The sequence below is a fragment of the Dreissena polymorpha genome, chromosome 15 (genome assembly GCF_020536995.1).
Source record: "Dreissena polymorpha isolate Duluth1 chromosome 15, UMN_Dpol_1.0, whole genome shotgun sequence".
In the NCBI taxonomy this organism is placed as follows: Eukaryota; Metazoa; Mollusca; class Bivalvia; order Myida; family Dreissenidae; genus Dreissena; species Dreissena polymorpha.
In genome coordinates, this window is record NC_068369.1 from 38,453,897 (window position 1) to 38,473,770 (window position 19,874).

The window sequence follows — 19,874 nt, forward strand, 5'->3', positions numbered from 1 at the left end:
TGAGCTTTGCTTGATCGTCAGAGATAAGTTCCCCTTGTTGGTTTTTAATCGGATTATCTGTAGAGGTAAATCCTCCTGTAAGTGTTTAGTGATTTTGTATAGTGTGCTCATATCTTGTCTCTCTGCAGCCTTCTCAGCTTCTGTGGCTAGATTATCGATTAACTGCTTCTTGTTAACCTTTGTCAGCCTCTTTACATCTTTATCCAGAGTTTCGTAGGCGTCCTTTAGCTGTTGTTTGAGGCGTTTTGATTGGTTTGCAGTATCTTTTTCTTAATCTCCTTTCGTTCATCAATCTTTGTCCATGTGTCTCTAGATATCCACTGCTCCTTCCTTTTCCTTGCTGTACCGATAATCTTCTTTCCAGCTGCAAGAATTTCCTGATTAAACATATCAATGGTTACTTCCTGTTTGTTATTGAGCAGGCAAAACCTGTTCTTCAGTTCAATTTGAAAGCTTCTCTTCACCATCGGGTTTCTGAGCTGAGCCACATCTAACCGTGGAGATCTTTGTTTACTTAGTTTTGCTCTTTTCATTTTCAGCTTAATTTTTGCTATGACAAGTGCATGATCACTGTTGACATCTGCTCCCCTCATTGCACTGACATCCTGAATACTTCCCCTCCACCGCCTGTTGATTAAAATATGATCTATCTGGTTGTTGGTAAGTCCATCTGGTGATTTCCATGTCCACTTGTGAATCTCCTTATGTGGAAATATGGTTCCTCCAATTACAAGATTGTTTTCTTCACACAGCTCTACAAGTCTTTCCCCATTATCATTTCTTACTCCACATTTATGTTTTCCCATAGTAGACTCCTTCCCTGTGTTATCCATACCTACCTTAGCATTTAAATCTCTCAATACAAGAAGGACATCATGTGTTGGTGTATTTTCCACTGTTTCCTGAAACTTGTCATAAAATTACTCCTTTTTGATGTTGTTCGCTAACTCAGTTGGTGCGTAGCATACTATAACTGTAAGATTGACATAAGAAGAGTTGAATCGTGCTGACATGAGCCTTTCATTGATTGGTTTCCACTCTATAAGACTCTTGTGTGCTGTTTGGTCAATTATTAGGACAACTCCTCTGTCATGTTGGTCATCTGGCCTTCCTGAATATGCTATCGAGTGACCTGAAGCTAGTTGTCTTTTTCCTGTACCCGTCCATCTTTCATTTCTTAATTCCCAGTATACTGATGTTATAACTGGTCGTTTCCCTCACGACTTGAGCTAGCCGGCCTGTCTGGTAGAGCGTTCTAACATTCCAGCAGCCAACTCGTCGTATTGTCTTTGGTCCGATGATGTTTGCTATCGGGATGGCAGCTCGGGCTGGGTTTGGCTGCCATCCGTCCTATTCCAGTTGCCTGGTCTGCATCGATCCCCATTCCTACATTGTTTGTTTCTCTAGTGTTGGTTTCTGTAGCTTTATTGTGGTTTAACGTGGCAGGGTTGCTGGCCCTGCACACAACCCTCCTCCTTTCGCATCCGGGCTTGGGGCCAGCCATGGCGGCGTTATAATCTTGATATGATAATCTAAAAATAGAAAAAGTAGTTTCGAAAATTTGTTATATTCACCGGTGTTTATATTTTTTTTTTATTTTCACTGCCATTATTTCACTGCAGAAATGTCATATTTTATCATTATGTATAAATAAACATAGTATATTAGCAAGCACATAAATAATTGTCAGACATTTTTTTAATGTGAACTTTGATTAAAGTGATATTATGGGCATCTAACAGTTTATAGGTGTCTATCGCAACCGTTGTTTATTTTTGGTGTTTTCACTTCACATACACTTATATTTGTTAATGCAGCATCAGCATACTAAAACAATATCCCGGAAAGAGAAAAATAATGCATTTGAATATTAACCGTACTTTCGATTGACAACTGATCACGCATGTACAATGTGAACCTAAATTTAGTTTGAGTGCAGATTCGTTTATACGACACAAAGACACCATTTTGTTTTACGGATCATTTCGGCTTACAGGACTGGGTGGGTCACGTAAAATATATAATATAAAATATATTTTTATAAACAACTCGTAGCAAGATGAGTTGCAGATAATTGGTCAGTAACCACATTTTAACTTACTTTTTTGACCTGTTAATTCTTTTCAGCTCAATTCAACAGTGAAAATGCCCTTAATATCACTTTAACGATGTCAACATATACATATGATATTTCGTATATGATGTTTTGTTATTATTGTCGTTTTATTCGCATTTTAAATTTATTTAAATGAGCAAAGCTAGACAAAAAACGTTTCGAGCCCAAGTTTAAATTCATTGCTTTGCTCACATATAAATAAATAAGCATCGGTTACATGCACCAATGTCTTAACTGTTCGGCAACCTATAAAGTATGACACTGTGAGGTGTTTTCTATCACATACTCATTAATGAATAAATTCATTGGTCGATATTTGAATAGGACTGCTTACACTTGATGCCTACCATGTTTGTTCGTTGTATACTTAATAAGGCTCCAACGACTGTCGTACTGCCATGTCCGGTTTTCGAGTGTTTCTGAGCAATGCCTCCAACACTGAAGACCCAGCGTTCCTCGTCTACACGGAGCTATCGCCCACACCGCAGTCGGTGATCACCATTGTTTTGGACCCACCTTCAGTGGGGCGGTAGGTTTCATTAATAATTATTGACATTTGATACATCGATCAATTCGCATTTGTATTATGAACATATTTTAAATGTGATGACTGTAGCCACTTATGTATTGGTCCAAACAGTATTTTACTATATTCTCGTATAAAGGATGTTTTAGACAAATACCAGCTGTAAGATTTAACAACTGTTAAAACGCGGATCATTTGTTTTTTTCCAGGTTTGTTCGTATAGACTTACCAGGAAAGGTGAAAAGTAGCACCCTGACACTATGTGAAGTGGAAGTCCTTCTGTGTGAGTACAGTATTGTAATTGGTTTTAACATATTAATGTATACACATTGTTTTACCTAGAATTACATGTACCATTTAAACAATGACCATGTTTGAATAGTATTAGAACGAAAACAATGTCTTTTATAATTCTTTTCCCTATACAAATACAATAACATGTTTTCGGACACTTGAAAATAATTATTTTTTCGAGTCCAAAAATTTAGATACCTAAAATATTAAAAAAAAAATACAGGTGTCCGAAAAATTAAGGTACTGCGTCCTACGTAGGCATAAATGGTTATTTAGCCAATTACGCAACTGTTATGGTCCATTGTCTTCAGCCATGCATCTGCCATGTTTTATGACCTTAATCCGGTTGTAAAATCCATGATCGAAATGTTAAAAGATAAGCGAAAACAGGGACGAAAATAAAGAGTTACGAAATGTAATTATTTTGGCAAAAAAGAGACAAACCCTGAGTATAGAGTTTTAAATTGTAAAAAATATGTAATAGGATTACATTTGAAAGGTGAAGAAGAAGAAGAGAGAGAGAGAGGGAGAGAGAGAGAGAGAGAGAGAGAGAGAGAGAGAGAGAGAAGAGAGAGAGAGAGAGTTAGAGGGGAGAGATAGAAGAGAGCTCTCGAGATCTCTCGATCTCCTCTCTCTCCTTTCTCTCTTTCTCTCTCTCCCTCTCTCTCCCTCTCTCTTTCTCTCTCTCTCTCTCTCTCGCTCTCTCTCTCTCTCTCTCTCTCTCTCTCTCTCTCTCTCTCTCTCTCTTCTTTTGTTTCTTTCTCTCTCCCCTTTCTCTCTCTCTCTCTCTCTCTCTCTCTCTCTCTCTCTCTCTCTCGCTCTCTCTCTCTCTCTCTCTCTCTCCCTCTTTTTTCTCTCTCTCTCCCTCTCTCTCTCGCTCTCTCTCTCTCTCTCTCTCTCTCGCTCTCTCTCTCTCTCTCTCTCTCTCTCTCTCTCTCTCTCTCCCGTTTCTCTCTCTCTTTTTGGAAGAGATAAAAGCGGTTTTGAAATATTTGATTAGTGCACAAGAAGAAAAAATAATATAAAAAAATAATGTAATTAAACATTGAAGTGCCGCCACCCAGCTATTCTCGTCCTACTGTAAATCGAATACGAACCGGTAACCGTCCATTATTGGACGTTTTTCAGTGGGATTTTGGGGTTTATGCATTTTACGATGAACCCAATTTTGTAGTTTTGGAAATAACGTAATAAGGTTCTGGTGCCTCATTTCAACACAGGAACTCTATGGAGTTCATACAGTTTATCTTCCATGATTATTTCCGATGACAAAAAAACAGTATTTTCATCGTAATTAAGGTAGACAATATTCACTTTACTATATTCTGTAAGATGCATAGGGATTAATTATTCATATTGCATAGATTGCTTTCGCATACCTGTATTTAATATGTCTATAACACGACATAATTAGCTTGTAGAAAATGCGATTCAAAATATATGTTATTGTATGCTAAACAAGCAAATTCGTTAAATTGATATCGCCCGCCATAAAATTAATGTTTGCGACAGACGTTCGGACTGACTACGCCAAAACTATATCCCTCTGCTTTTGCCGGGGATAAAACATGCGAATACTGAGTTGGCATGTCTTAATGTTTTGTCATTTGTCACTTGTCATAATAAAAACACTTTGATAATATTAGTTCCAAATTTTTGCGCAAATTCGCTATTTTTATATCTGTGAGCCCTTTTGGATTTCTTTCACACAAGCACAGATGCTACTTTTAATTACATACATGGATTTGATTTGTTGAATTTAATAGTTTATTTTAAATCGTATACATTACATTGCTAAATGTTCGACATGTTTGCTGAATTGCCACCCAATTATAATATTTCCGTTTATTTAACCTGAACAAGGTGTGTCGTAGCTTAACATGAACAAAGAATCGTGAAAGTTAAAATTCGTTGTGAATTTAAATAACATAAATTTTCAACAAGGTCACCATTGTGGTTGCTTCATTTTCAACATAAGTATTTTAATTTCAGACGACGGCACAAGACCAACTGTTTTATCAAAAAATAATTGTAGGTAAACTTTATATTTACGTTCGTAATATAGTGTTCATTGAGTAGTCGTATTGTCCTTCCGCGTTATATTTTCTTTATTTCGGATTTCGTTCTTTCTTCTTCTATTATTATTGCATGTACCGATTCAGATAGAACTTTAAATGATTATTTCATCTGAAAAACTTAGATGGTCAAATATAGAACGTTGTAATAGACTATGCACTTTATGTAACGCTAGCGAAGTTAGTGACGAATATCATAACCTCTTTAAATGTACTGTATTGAACGAATCACGAAACAAACTTATAACTCGAACATATATAAAAAACAGTAATTGCGTAAGTTTTGACGCCTTAATGAACGTAAAGAATAATCACATACTATTGAATCTAGGCAAGTTCTTAAATGAAGTTTTGAACAGAATGCATTAGCCATCCGGCACACAAAAAGTTATTGTCTATGTTTTGTTGATATTTTGTTTGCAGAATTATCGCATTAGATACTTTCTAATATGTTCATAAGTCTGTTTACTGATGATGTTTGTGTATATTATAAGTATTCACACACATTATAATAATTGTGTATACCCGCAGTCTGTCATGGATCTTTTATTTGTATTTGTTTTATTGTACCTCATATCGCATTTGTAAATGTGCTGAGTGTAATCATAAACTGGTAAACTGAAAAGGAACATTAAAGGAGCACTTTAATAAAATAAAACAATATATCATGATGCTAAATAGTATGTTTTTCAATGTTCAATTTTCAAAACAGCGAACTGTGTGTCGGTGTCCACTGAATGGCGAGGCATGCTGACTCACACGGTCAGTGGGCGTGAATGTCAGTTATGGAGCCTCGACACTCCTCACACGCACAATTTCAACGATAGACAAAGATTCGCTAACGGTGAAATTGTCACTGAGGCGAAGAACTACTGCAGAGACCCTGACGGCGAAGGGACACCTTGGTGCTACACGAACGACCCCGGCCGACGCTGGGAGTTCTGTCCTGTCCCTATGTGCACGGGTTCGTTTGAGGCATATGTTATATAATGGTACCAACCAACAGTGATATGTCTGTTAAATAAGGCATTCTTTAGGAGCGTTTTAATAGAAAATGCAATACAAATATTGTTGTATTGTAGGCTCCGTTTACATATAACGTGCAATACAAAGTGTACGCTGGGTGTCAATCAAACGTATAATACACCCATTGTTGTACGATAAGCTTTGTTTCAATAGAATATGCAATACATACATTGTTGTACGATACGCAATGTTTCAACAGAACATGCAATACTTAAATTGTCGTACGATTTTCTATTTTTCAATAGAACATACAATACACATATTGTCGTACGATACGCTATGTCTCAATAGAACATGTAATACACATATTGTTATACCATACGCTATGTTTGAATAGAACATGCAATACACACATTGTTGTACGATACGCAATGTTTCAACAGAACAGGCAATACACATAGTGTCGTACGATTTTCTATTTTTTAATAGAAAATACAATACACATATTGTCGTACGATACTGTTGTCTCAATAGAATATTGGTTAATTGATATCTTGTTCTCCACCAGCGTTATAAAATATTTTAATCAATCTATTATTTGTCACACGTATAATATGTAATTACTTCAGCTGGTTCGCATTTACCGGTAATGGACAAAACAGTCAGTGGTCCGTGCAAGACGGGATGGACAGAGATTAGCAACACAGGGGCATGTGTTATACGCGGACAAGAAAATCTCACATTTGCCGACTCAGACAGCGCATGCAGAAACGAAGAAGCGTTGGCGTTTCTTCCCAAGAAAGATGGCGGAGTAGATGGTTCGTATATTTAACAAAATAATCAAACATTCTAACAAATATTGTCGCGCTCTAAATATATGTACGAACTAATGAATATTATGACAGTTATTAGTCGATTTGACAATGTATGTTTATTTAAAACAAATTTTGCATTATAGTTCTTCATTTCTACTTGCATGGTATGTGAGACGTTTGCTCCAAGTTTGTTTTATTACGAGGGTTGAATCTGTTGTTATCTCTGCGGTCTCGCTATGGTCAGATGTGCACTTTGCTGTCAATTTAGCGAATGGGACGTCGCCCAACCATACAGGGGTATCGATGCTAGCCAACAAAGGTACTTATGTTATCGTCGCAGTTTTGACTAATTTTATTTTACTTTTACCAAAATACGTGTATAATTAAAATGGACCAATTAAGCGATATGTTCAGTACTATATATTGTTTAAATGCATTACCAGAATCTTGTATTTATAAATGTTATGCATACTTTCAAAACAAGCTCTGTGTCTGAAAATATATCAATTTATTCGTATGCACACACATATTCTTCAATATAAAATAAATACGCATAGCCCAACACTATGCCACCAAATATATCCAAATATAAGCCTTACCAAACACTATTCCAAGAAATATATTCATAAACAAGCATAATCTAACATAATTCCAGGAAATATGTACATAAACAAGCATAACCAAACACTTTTTAACGACATATGTCCATTACCAAGCATAATCTAACACAACTCATGGAAATATTTCCATACACAATCATAACCCAACATTATTCCTGGGAATATTTCCATTAAAAACCTGGACAAGCATTAAAACAGACAATATGATCATTCACTATCCTGGACAAGCATGAATACAGACAATATGACCATTAACAATCCTGCACAAGCATTAATACACAAAATATGACCATAAGCAAGCCTGGAAAAGCATTTATACAGTCAATATGACCATAAGTAATCCTGGAAAAGCATTACTATAGACAATATCACCACTAACAAGCCTGAACAAGCAGTAATACACAAAATATGACCATAAGCAAGCCTGGAATCGAATTTATACAGACAATATGACCATACGTAATCATGGAAAAGCATTTATGCAATATGGCCATGAACAAACATGAACAAGCATTAAACATAACATATGACCATATACAAGTCTGGACAAGCATTTATACAGACAATAGGACTATAAGTGATCATGGAAAAGCATTTATACAGACAATTAGAAAATTAACAAGCCTGGACAAGCAACTATACAGACAATATGACAATTAACAAGCCTGGGCAAGCATTAATACAGATAAAATGACTATTATCAAGAATGGACAAACATTAATACACAAAAAATTACCATTAACACACCTGGCCAAGCATTAATACAGACAATATGACAATAAACATTCTTTGGCAAGCATTAATACACACACACTATGTCAATTTACAAGGCTAGACAAGCATTAATACACACGGTATGACCATTAACAATCATGGAAAAGTATTTATTCAGACAATATGACCATAAACCAGCCTTGCCAAGTATTACCACACACAATATCATCATTAGCAAGCCTGTAGAAGCATAACAACAGACATAATGACCATTAACAAGCTTGGACAAGCATGTATACAGACACTATGACCATTAGTTATTATGACCAAGCATTTATACAGACAATATAACAATTAACCAGCCTGGGCAACCATTAATACAGACAATATGACAATTAACAGTCCTGGGCAAGAATGGATACAGACAATAGGACCATTAAAAAGCCTGGACAAGTATTAATACACAAAATATGACAATGAACACGAATGGACAAGCATGAATGCAGACATTATGCCAATTAATAATCTTGGACAAGCATATACACACACACACACACACACACACACACACACACACACACACACACACACACACACACACACACACACACACACACACACACACACACACACACACACACACACACACACACACACACACACACACACACACACACACACACACACACACACACACACACACACACACACACACACACACACACACACACACACACACACACACACACACACACACACACACACACACACACACACACACACACACACACACACACACACACACACACACACACACACACACACACACACACACACACACACACACACACACACGCACACACATACGCACACACACTATGTCCATTAACAAGCCTAGATAAGCATTATTACACCCAGTATGACCATAGACCAGCCTGGACAATCATTTATTCAGACAATATGATCATTAAGAAGCATGGGCAAGCATTCATTCAGACATTATGGCCATTAACAAGCCTGGACAAGAATTAATACATACTGTATGACCATTAACTAGCATGGGCAAGCATTAATTCACACAATATGGCCATTAGCTAACCCGTGCAAGAAATGAAACAGACAATATGACCATTAAAATGTCTGAACAGGCATTTATTCAGACAAAATGACCACTAACAAGCACGGACAAGCATCAATTCAGACAATATGACCATTAACCTGCCTGGATAAGCATTAATACAGACAATAAAACCATCAACAAGCCTGGGTAAGCATTAATTCAGACAATATGATCATTAACAAGCCTGGACTGCATTAATACAGACAATATGACCATTAACAAGTCTTGATAATTATTAGTACAGACAATATGACAATTAACAAACCTGGATAAGCTTTAATACAGACAATATGACAATTAGCAAGCTTGGGTAAGCATTAATACAGGCAATTTGAACATTATCAAGCCTGATACATATTAGCCTAAATATTGTTTTTGCAAACAACATATTTGTAATAATTTGTATTACAAAACTGAACTTACACTCTTTTAGGAAATATGTCCCTTGAAATCAATATCTGTGTTGCTGTGGATGGAACTAAGTTTGAACTTTACCAACAAAAGTGTCTCGATCGACTTCCTTACTATTGTTCTACTGCAGGTAATGCGTTTATTCGTTCTTCAGTTTTCTTAAGTCTTGGTTGACATTAGCATTTTACAATTTATTCCATTTGCGTTCAGTAACCGCGTATTTGTCCTAACAATACATGTATACTAGCACCTTTTGGTTAGTAACGTATTCTTGTTTTCTTGTTATCACATCAGTTTATCTACTATGATATAACATTTATTTCCAGAGCGTTTTACGATCTACAAGACGCCGAAGACCACAATATTCACAGTGGTTCCAATAATCAAGGCAAACCAATTCTTTGTATTTGAATTTCGAGGGTTCGATGGAGCTACTGTGTTGCTTAGCAATTCGTCAACCGGCCAGAAATACGAAATACGAATTGGTGGCAACGTGTTTATACAGTCGTATATAAATGTACTCGACATTAAACAGAATACTAAACTGTACAAGACAGCGATACAGGGATTATACAACGCAACCTTCTTCAGTGGTTTTTGGATGTCTTGGTCAGGTAGTAACATAAAAGTTGGCAAGGGACACGATATTGGCCGCAATGTGTTCATGGAAGTCCGGACTTCCAACTTCATACCAGAGACACTCGGTATAGGAACTCCGACCGGTTATGAAGGTGAATGGAAGGTTCCGAAAGGTAAGCCGCAGATCGATCTCTAAATGCAACATTTTACTTAATCATTTCGTGAGAATGTATTCAATAGTTTAACCCTTTACCACTTAAATACGTATTTGACCCTTTACCACTTAGATACGTAGTTTGACCTATTTGTAGTCCCTTAGAAACTAAAATTTTATTGAAGGCCTTTCTTATTAAATTCAGGGTTTGAATGCTTTATTCCCAACCCTAAGATACGGACGAGCAGCAAACTGCATAAAACATGAACAGACTGCAAGTTACTCGCTGGCTGTTCTGCTTTTATGCTGTTTGCTCATAGCCTTTTTTACTTTGCCTCTGAGTGAGAATGTATTTAATATTTGAAACTATATTGCAAAATACATCGATTTGTATACGCTACCCGCTGAATGAGAAAAACTGTTATAAGTTTAGATTTATTGAATATATATTTACGAACACTCTAAACTAGTATACGTTATATATATATTTAGTACCTGTCGCAATTGAGATTTGAGAAATACCATTAGTGGTTTTACATTTGGTGTTTTGTTACGATTAATATGTTTATATCTTAGACTGCGATATGATATTTTGTTTGAACACTTACTAGGAATACATTTTGTATACAAAAACCCATTTTTTAAATAACATGTAAACCGTTTGGATTTCTGTATGGAGCAGAACAATCTACCGTAACAAGTGCGCCTAGCAGTACCGCAGTCGCACCAGATGACCGAGGTAAACATGTACATGTTATACGTTTGGCATATTGGACTGTATCATACAGCATAATACTATATATAATACACTTTGTTTGTTGGTTTGGCGTATTCTTTTCTTTTTAATTGGCGTATTTAAAAAAATGTTTTAATTGCTATATGCATTATGGTATGCAGTTTTATATGAGGCTATGAAAATACATATCACCAATTATTATTTTACCCGTCTTATCTCATATGGCTATTTATATTTGTTCCAATTTGCTGTAAAATGACAGTTCAGCATAAACCATAGCATCATATCAACGGCAGTGCATAAACTGTATTGAACGGAATCTTTAATTAGTGATCTACATTTGGTGGTTGTTTTTTCACAGTGAATCTTGCTATCGGTAAGCGGGCATACCAGAGCAGCACGCACGAGAGGGGTGCGGCGACAGACGCAGTTGACGGCTGTACTGACGGCACATACAATAACTATTGCTGCACGCACACGGAGATAGAAGATGGCCCTTGGTGGGAGGTGGACTTAGGCGGTGACTTCCCTATCAAGGAGATAGTGGTCTACAATAGACAGGATTGTAAGCTGTTTGTAACGACTCTACCTCATACATTTAGTATCGTTCTTGGAAAACAGGACTTTATAAATGCATAAAGTTTTGTTCTAGATTTGCCTGTGCTGTCATGATGGAATGAAACATGTTACTTTTAAATGCGGAATGTATATCTTTAGGTCCTCAGTTACTATATACGATATTCGTATTTGAAAGCACATGTTTATTAGCACTGCAGTAAGTTAACACTTTGCTTGACTTTTCGTCTTAAAGGGGCCTTTTCACGTTTTGGTAAATTGACAGAATTAATAAAAAATTGTTTCAGATTCGAAATTTGTTGTTTTAGTTATGATATTTGTTAGGAAACAGTAATACTGAACATTTACCATGTTCTACAATATACATTATATGGATCTTTTGACGATTTAAAAACCTGAAAATTATAAAGCGTTGCAACGCAAAACGATTGAATAATTTGGAGAGTTCGTTGTCGTCATATATTGAGATACTACGAGGATTGCTTATATAAAGTATAAATACACCACTCATTGTATGAGCACGGATGGCCGAGTGGTCTAAGCTATAGACTTTTACTCCAGGGGTCAGTGGTTCGAGCCCAGTTGATGGGCCTTTTAGATCTAATGTCTACATTTATCAATATACAGCATTTAATTACAAACCTCAATACATGCCAAAATGTGAAAAGGTCCCTTTACGTTTTCTTTTTTCCTGATATTCTATGTATATGTTCGAGATTTTCCGTCATTAAGGTTGCTCTGAGAGATTGGCAGGGTTTGTCACGCGCATAAGTTTTGTGAGTGTAAGCACTAACGACGATGACATCGTCTACAAAGAAGACTCGCAGAAAGTTCCCCCCTACGTAACACGGATCCCAACGCAAGGACGACGCGGAAGGTATGTTACCATTGGGATCTGCTAACACCCGTTAAATTACAACGGTGAAACAAGAATTGCGATGAAAACGTAAAATGACGACTCTAGGTGAACCCTAAGAAATCGATTTCGGAACGGATTAAAGAGATCAATCTATATTCATTGACCATAACAAATATGAATGCGTTCGTATAGCATTGAGCTTTACATTAAAACAAGCCTCCAAGTATAGCATTTATTTGAAAAGCTGCTAAAAATCATGAGTTCATTTAATGTCAAATGTTCATGCCTAAGATTTTATAGATTGGAAAATAGTTTATCTTGGAGTTATGAAATAAATATAACTGTGGGGAAGTCGGTTTATCGCGGGAATCTCAAAGTACTCTTTGTCGTATTTAGAAATGCTCCGTTAAATGTTGGAAACTGATAGTGAGCAATCAGCTTTTAGCTTTCACATTCGTTTAATTATGATAAAAACACATTGTATTATTGTATTTATTATATCTAAGATATTTATAATAGTATAATATATATTGTATTCAAATCAAATATGTTTAGTGAAACTATTGCACCAAGTGTTAATTACCGTTAACAATTTTGTCGAATAGTTTATCGCTAAAAGCGACATGTACACGTGTGTGGAATATACTTTTAGGTTTGTTTATCGCTAAAAGCCACATGTACACTTGTGTCGAATATATAGATTATCGCTAAAAGCGACATGTACATTTGTGTGTAATATACGCGACATGTACACTTGTGTGGAATATACTTTCAGGTTTGTTCAACTATCGCTTCCCAATAAGCGGCAACCTTTAACGCTATGCGAGGTTGAAGTAATACTCGGTGAGTTATGATAATTGATTATGTTAAGCCAAAACTAGATTTAAATGTCTGTTTTGTTCAGCAAACAAATTGATACATTACACATATCTCGACAAGAAGAAAATGCTCTTTAAAGGTAAAAGAACTCCTTATGAGGTATTATTTCTGCGATAAGCATATTTAATGTGCTTAGTGAAACATCAACATTAAAAGAACTGTTTGATATCTAAAGCTTGCTAATACATACACAGCTGGTTAATTGATGCCCGTGACAAATAGAATATAGTGTCTGGATAGCGGACTGGAAGGCCCCGGGATGAATACCCACTATGGGAGCGTTGTTCTGGTCTGCTCCAAAAGCACGTAATACTTCATAAGAAACGCGATAGAGAGGGTCTCAATCGAGCTTAAGTTAACATATTTATGTTAACGTAAAACATTGGAATGAACAAAACGTTTGACGATCAAAGTCTTAACGTTTAATCTTATGGCATTCTAGACTCGGACGTAGCCAAGTGTGAGAAAGGTTGGCATGTGGCGCCGACAGCCGACAAGTGCTACCACGTCATGCGAGTGCCACTGGCGCACACAAAGGCCGTGGAGGTGTGTGACCAGCTGGAGGCACGTATTGCACTGCCAACAGCGCCTGAGGAAGAGCTTTTTTTATACTGTACGTGTCCGCTTGTTTAATGTCGTTTGTATACACAAGTGCACCCCATGCTTGCTTCGACCGCAAAAGAAAGCTTTAGACATCGAAATATTTCATGTATACATGCATTGCAATATGTGGTGTTTATTTCGGTATATTGTTCAATATTTATATTTGTTGTATTTTCTCAATCTGTGTTTTCTTATTGTTTTATTTTTCAGTTACAATGGTGCATGGGCTTAATAGTTAACGGACTGTTTAAGGTACTAACCGACTGTACGTTTTGGCGATGTTTTTGCAATATATATTGTATGTTATGTTGTTGCAGCATTGTTACTTTCCCTAGCTGACACCCCAAAGGCCATGTGGCTTCCAATACAGAACCGCGCCGGTGTTGTGAATCTACTTCCTGGTGTTTCAACGTTGACGTACAAAAGGTGGAAAGGTATTGAGTATCCGGTTGTTTCCTCACTTTATGGTTTCAAAAATGACGAATACGGAAATTCTACAAAACACTATTATATTTTTGTAGAAGATTCGTTATGCAACAAAAGCTTTGAACGATCTTTAAGTAACACGAAGTTTATTTGCTTATTTGTGAATGTATTTGCTGTTTGTTTGTTGGTGTGTTTACTGGAAAGTTTTCAAGGGAAATCAATTCATTTCACTCTCCTAGGTTTACTGGTTAACCAGTACTTATTGCACATATTTATGCCAGTAACTGACAGCAATCTTACTTGAATAAGAATTTGAATATGAACGGGTGGGGGGTTGCCTTAGAATTTATTTTATGAACGGGCACCGAAACAGCGATCATCGGATCTTTAATCTCTTGTCCTACTAACGCTCGATTGGTCATTGTCGGCTCGGGTACTACTAACATGTACCCCGGGTACATGTAAGTATACTAACATGTACCCCGGGTACGGTAAATATACTAAAACTATAAAAAAAATATCTGCACAAACATGCTTTTTGAGTATGAGTTTCGATAATTTAGAGGCCATTTAACAAAACATTGACATAAAAATGAAAAAAAAATTCTGACAACGACCGATTTAGCGTTAAAATTCCCGGGTACGTTTTAGTATCATTACCGTACCCGGGGTACATGTAAGTATACTTAAGTGTACCCGGGGTACATGTAAGTAGTACCCGAGTCGACAATGACCAATCGAGCCCTACTAACCGAGCTCACCGGTCCGGTTTGTATTTGCAGCGGCTGTGGGAACGGACAGTTCAGCGGGCCAATGTGGCGGCGTGGACTTGGGCAACTCCACCAGCAGCGGCAGCTGGGGCTGGTACCCCTGTTCTGAGGTCTTCACCGTGATCTGTGAGAAACGAGGTATCGTAATCATGTCGTCGTTCATTCACGATTCATTTCATAGTATAATTAATTTAGTCTGTCTGGATAGTTTGTTCTTCGGGTTTGTTGTTAACGTGGTTGCCAGACATCTTGATTTGAACGTATTGACAATAATAACCACTTATTGAAATATGTGTTATTGTTTGTGTCAAAGTAAATTGCTTAATGCATTTTTTTTCGATTGTCTAATGTTTAAGAAATCTGATCATGAATTTTTAAAAATAATCTTATATGAAAACCTTTGGTTTTACATTCGGCTGAAAAGCTTGAAGTTTCAATTCAACACGTGTGATGGCTTACATTAATTTCAGAGGAGAAATCAACTACAGCAATCGTCACATTAATGTCGACCACAGGTCAGTCAAACCATGAATACTCTTGTTTGGTGTACACTCACAGATTGCTTCACTTTTATTTTGTATAATTTTTATATGAATGCTAAAATTGTAGACCACTTATTTGACAGTTTATTTTATTTTTTCCACTTGAGAAATACATACAGTTTAATGCGATCTGTACTACCTTTAATTTGAACAAGCTGATGCTTAATACTGAAAGAAATGTTAGGAACTGCTTTTAATTATTTTAAAGTGATATTGGCGATGAAATTCATTGTATTGTTCTATGTTCTTTTTTAAAAGAAGAAATACAATCTGCTTTAAATTGAACACACGTTATGCAACTGATTGTACAGGAATAGTGTATGGAACCGATACATTAAATATACAGGAATAGTGTATAGACCCGATACATTAAATATACAGGACTAGTGTATGGAACCGATACATTAAATATTCCTAAATTATTGATTTATTTTCAAGTACTTAAAACAAATCAGGGTAATACAAATAATATGTTATTATATAATTAGATTGGATATCTTTGTTGTTCTGACAATTATGCATGTTGTACCGCGTGCATGTTGTCTGTAATATCTAGACTTATAAAAAACACAACCTTTATTATCTAGCAGGTTCAACAACGAAAATAACAACAACTCAAACAGCATTGCCTCGGCATACAGGTATAATACTGTCTACCAAAAAGTTATCGGTAATTGTATTTTTTTAATTGATATTTTAAAGATTTGCATTTATTATTAATAGAATTTATCATATGTTTAAACTAACTGCACACAGTTATTATATCTTGACTAGTATTTATTATCTCATCATATTTTCTAATGTTCATGTGTATAGAATGTCTGTCGAACTGGCAGCTGAACTCCAAGCGGTCCGCCTGTTACAGACTGTATTTTGAATCGCTAACGTTCTATGAAGCTCGAGACAAATGCGTGTCACAAGGCGCAAAACTGGCCAGCATAGAAAACTTTGAGGAGCAAACATTCTTGAAGGGTATATGCATTTTGTTGTAAGAAAAAGCTTCACAGATTAGTATTTTTGACAAATGAATGTTACTTATTTACTTATTTTGTTATTAAAATTCTACTTCAGGCATGTATTACACGTTTGTGCAGCTATTATGTTGGTGAACTTATAAAGATAGATATGCTGCTTTCAATATGTGAACGTATATAAGTAGATATACAGCTTTTATGTATGTGAACGTATATCGGTAGATATACAGCTTTGATGTTTGTGAAATTATATATGTGGATATACAGCTTTTATGTATGTGAACATATATAGGTAGATATACAGCTTTTATGTATGTGAACGTATATAGGTAGGTATACAGCTTTAATGTATGTGAACGTTCATAGATAGATATACAGCTTTTATGTATATGAACGTATATAGGTAGATATACAGCTTTTATTATCTGAAAGTATATAGGTAGATATACAGTTGTTATGTATGTGAACGTTTATAGGTAGATATACAGCTTTTATGAATGTGAACGTATATAGATAAATATACGATTTGTATGTATATCAACGTGTATAGGTAGATATACAGCTTTTATGCAGGTGAACGTATATAGATGTATATGCAACTTTTATGTAGATCAACCTGTATAGATAGATATACAGACATTATGCAGGTGAAGATGTATAGATAGATATACATTCTTATTACCTTGGTACTGAGGCGTAATGAAATGTATTTATAACATATATATAATATATACAGATTTCAAAGTGTTGCAAATGTTAACTTTGGTACACACACGTATACGTTCTACTTCGTTCTATGTTTTCATCTTACAAACTTTTATGACCATCAAAAAGTTCTACTCACATGATTTGATTAAGAATTCTTGAAACACAGTTGTGCACTGTCAACTATCGTTGATGATACGCGTGATAATAAATCCCATAACGTTCAAATACCGTGCCTGAAAGACCACCCATGTATGGTCCTACACCATTAATTACCGTAACATTCAGGTTACATCGAAGACAAGGGAGGCGGCCGCTGGTATGATGCTGCCTGGGTGGGGGCGATAGACCAGCACGTGGAGGGACGCTGGCATTGGGACATGAATGAAGACATCCCATGGGCGGGCGACCTGCAGTGGGCACCAAGTACGTGTCAAACCTTCAAGTTTTGGTAAGGTCGATAAGAAGAACTTACTCTCATTACATATTATTGTATCACTTGCAATATTTACCACTCACATAACATATTATTGCATCACGTGCAATATTTACCTCTCACATAACATATTATTGCTTCACTTGCAATAGTCAGCACTCTTATCACGTTTCATTGTATTTCAGCATCGCTCACAAAACATGTAATTTTTTCATTTGCAATATTCTCTGCTCACGTGACATATCATTGTATCACATATCATTGTATAACTTGCTTTATTCATAGCTCACATGACATGTTACTGTATCACTTGCAATATTCACTGCTCACGTGACATTAAATTGTTTCACTTGCTTTATTCATAGCTCACATGACATGTTATTGTATCACTTGCTTTATTTATCGCTCACGTGACATGTTATTGTATCACTTGCTTTATTTATCGCGCACGTGACATGTTATTGTGTAAGTTGCACTATTCAGAGCTCGCACACATTTTAGTGATTTTCTAGCAAAATTCACCGCTTAGATTATATATTATTATATCCATTGCAATATTCAATGCTGACATAACATGAAATTGCATCACCTGCAAGATTCTACGCTTCCATGGAACATTATTGTATCATTTGCAATATTCACCTCTCATTACATATCATTGCATCACTTGAAATATTCACCGCTCACATGGTAAATTATTCTATCACTTGCTGTATTCACCGCTCACATAACATATTATTATATCACTTGCAATATTGATCGCTGACATTAAATATTATTCAATCACTTGCTATTATTAGTCACAGCTCACATATATAATTGTATCACTTGCAATATTTACCGCTGACATTACATATCTTTATATCACTTGCAATATTCACCGCTCACATTACATATTATTGTGTCGATTGCAATGTTAACCGCTCTTTATAGCATATTATGGTATCAATTACATTATTCACCGCTCACATATTTTTGCATTTCTTGCAATATTTAACGCTCACATTACATTTTTTGTACCATTTGCAGAATGCACTGCTCACAACCCATTCATTTTTATCATTTTAAATACTCACCGATCACAAAACATTTATTTTTCGCACTTTAAATATTCACCGCTGACAATCAATTTATTTTTATCACTTGCAATAGTCACCGTTCTGCTTATGTTTATTGTTATATTTCTCGAACGTGTATCCGGACCTTCAGGTTAAAAAAATGGCCCATATAGCCTATCCATTTCAAACAAAATACTGCCAAGACTAATAAATATATTCCTAAAGATTCTTTGCTTTATGATAATGCTATGATTTCGAGCAAGCAATCAACTTTAATGTACGGTAAATACAATAGTTCCATTTTGAAAAGATCGTAATGAATAGAGATTTATGGAAGAAAACAAAACTGCTTGGGAACAGTTTATTTGCCGTTTGAGAAGTTGAGTTACGACAGAAATAGAGAAATAAACTTGTATTATTAGTTTTATGTCCTTTACATGTGGCAAACGACCAAAGGCTAAACATTTCGACAAGTTGCAAAATCACACTTAACACTTTCACGTCAATAATAAAATTATGGTTTATAGCATAGAGACATAAAAAATGAATACTCATTCAGTGCATTAAAAATGTAAAATTGTAAAAGCCTTAAAGATGACACGATTGAAGTTATGGTACTTAATTATAGTACTCTTACATTATTTAAAAAAAAATGTGTACGACATTGCATAAGTCTGCTATTCCTAAACGGGCTGAAATATTCGATGAAAGTAATTCATCTTTAAAAGTCGATTGTAAGTGAATTATACCATTCTTTGTACACAGCACGAATCCGATCTCATGTTTCACAAACAACGGTTTTAAGGCCGTTGGGTTCCGTCTTATTCGATATACATAGTAAAAATCTAGTTAAACTGCATTAAAGTAAAGTAATAACTTGTCCCAGATGGATACTCAAGTATAAACGCATAACATTGTAT

General features: G+C 35.8%; 1 protein-coding gene across 1 annotated transcript in view; it reads left to right on the plus strand.

Annotated features, from left to right (window-relative positions):
• The window catches only part of LOC127859696 (uncharacterized), a 99,099-nt gene that overhangs the window by 2,325 nt on the left and 76,900 nt on the right, over positions 1-19,874 (plus strand). The window contains exons 2-20 of the mRNA XM_052397202.1: positions 2,492-2,645; positions 2,852-2,925; positions 4,929-4,967; positions 5,724-5,975; positions 6,607-6,795; positions 7,037-7,111; positions 9,680-9,787; positions 9,984-10,409; positions 11,073-11,129; positions 11,488-11,691; positions 12,435-12,579; positions 13,337-13,404; positions 13,883-14,053; positions 14,361-14,477; positions 15,252-15,377; positions 15,710-15,754; positions 16,369-16,422; positions 16,598-16,753; positions 17,749-17,886. Of these exons, the coding sequence (XP_052253162.1) occupies positions 2,492-2,645; positions 2,852-2,925; positions 4,929-4,967; positions 5,724-5,975; positions 6,607-6,795; positions 7,037-7,111; positions 9,680-9,787; positions 9,984-10,409; positions 11,073-11,129; positions 11,488-11,691; positions 12,435-12,579; positions 13,337-13,404; positions 13,883-14,053; positions 14,361-14,477; positions 15,252-15,377; positions 15,710-15,754; positions 16,369-16,422; positions 16,598-16,753; positions 17,749-17,886 (2,598 nt within the window). The remainder of the gene's footprint in view (positions 1-2,491; positions 2,646-2,851; positions 2,926-4,928; positions 4,968-5,723; positions 5,976-6,606; positions 6,796-7,036; positions 7,112-9,679; positions 9,788-9,983; positions 10,410-11,072; positions 11,130-11,487; positions 11,692-12,434; positions 12,580-13,336; positions 13,405-13,882; positions 14,054-14,360; positions 14,478-15,251; positions 15,378-15,709; positions 15,755-16,368; positions 16,423-16,597; positions 16,754-17,748; positions 17,887-19,874) is intronic.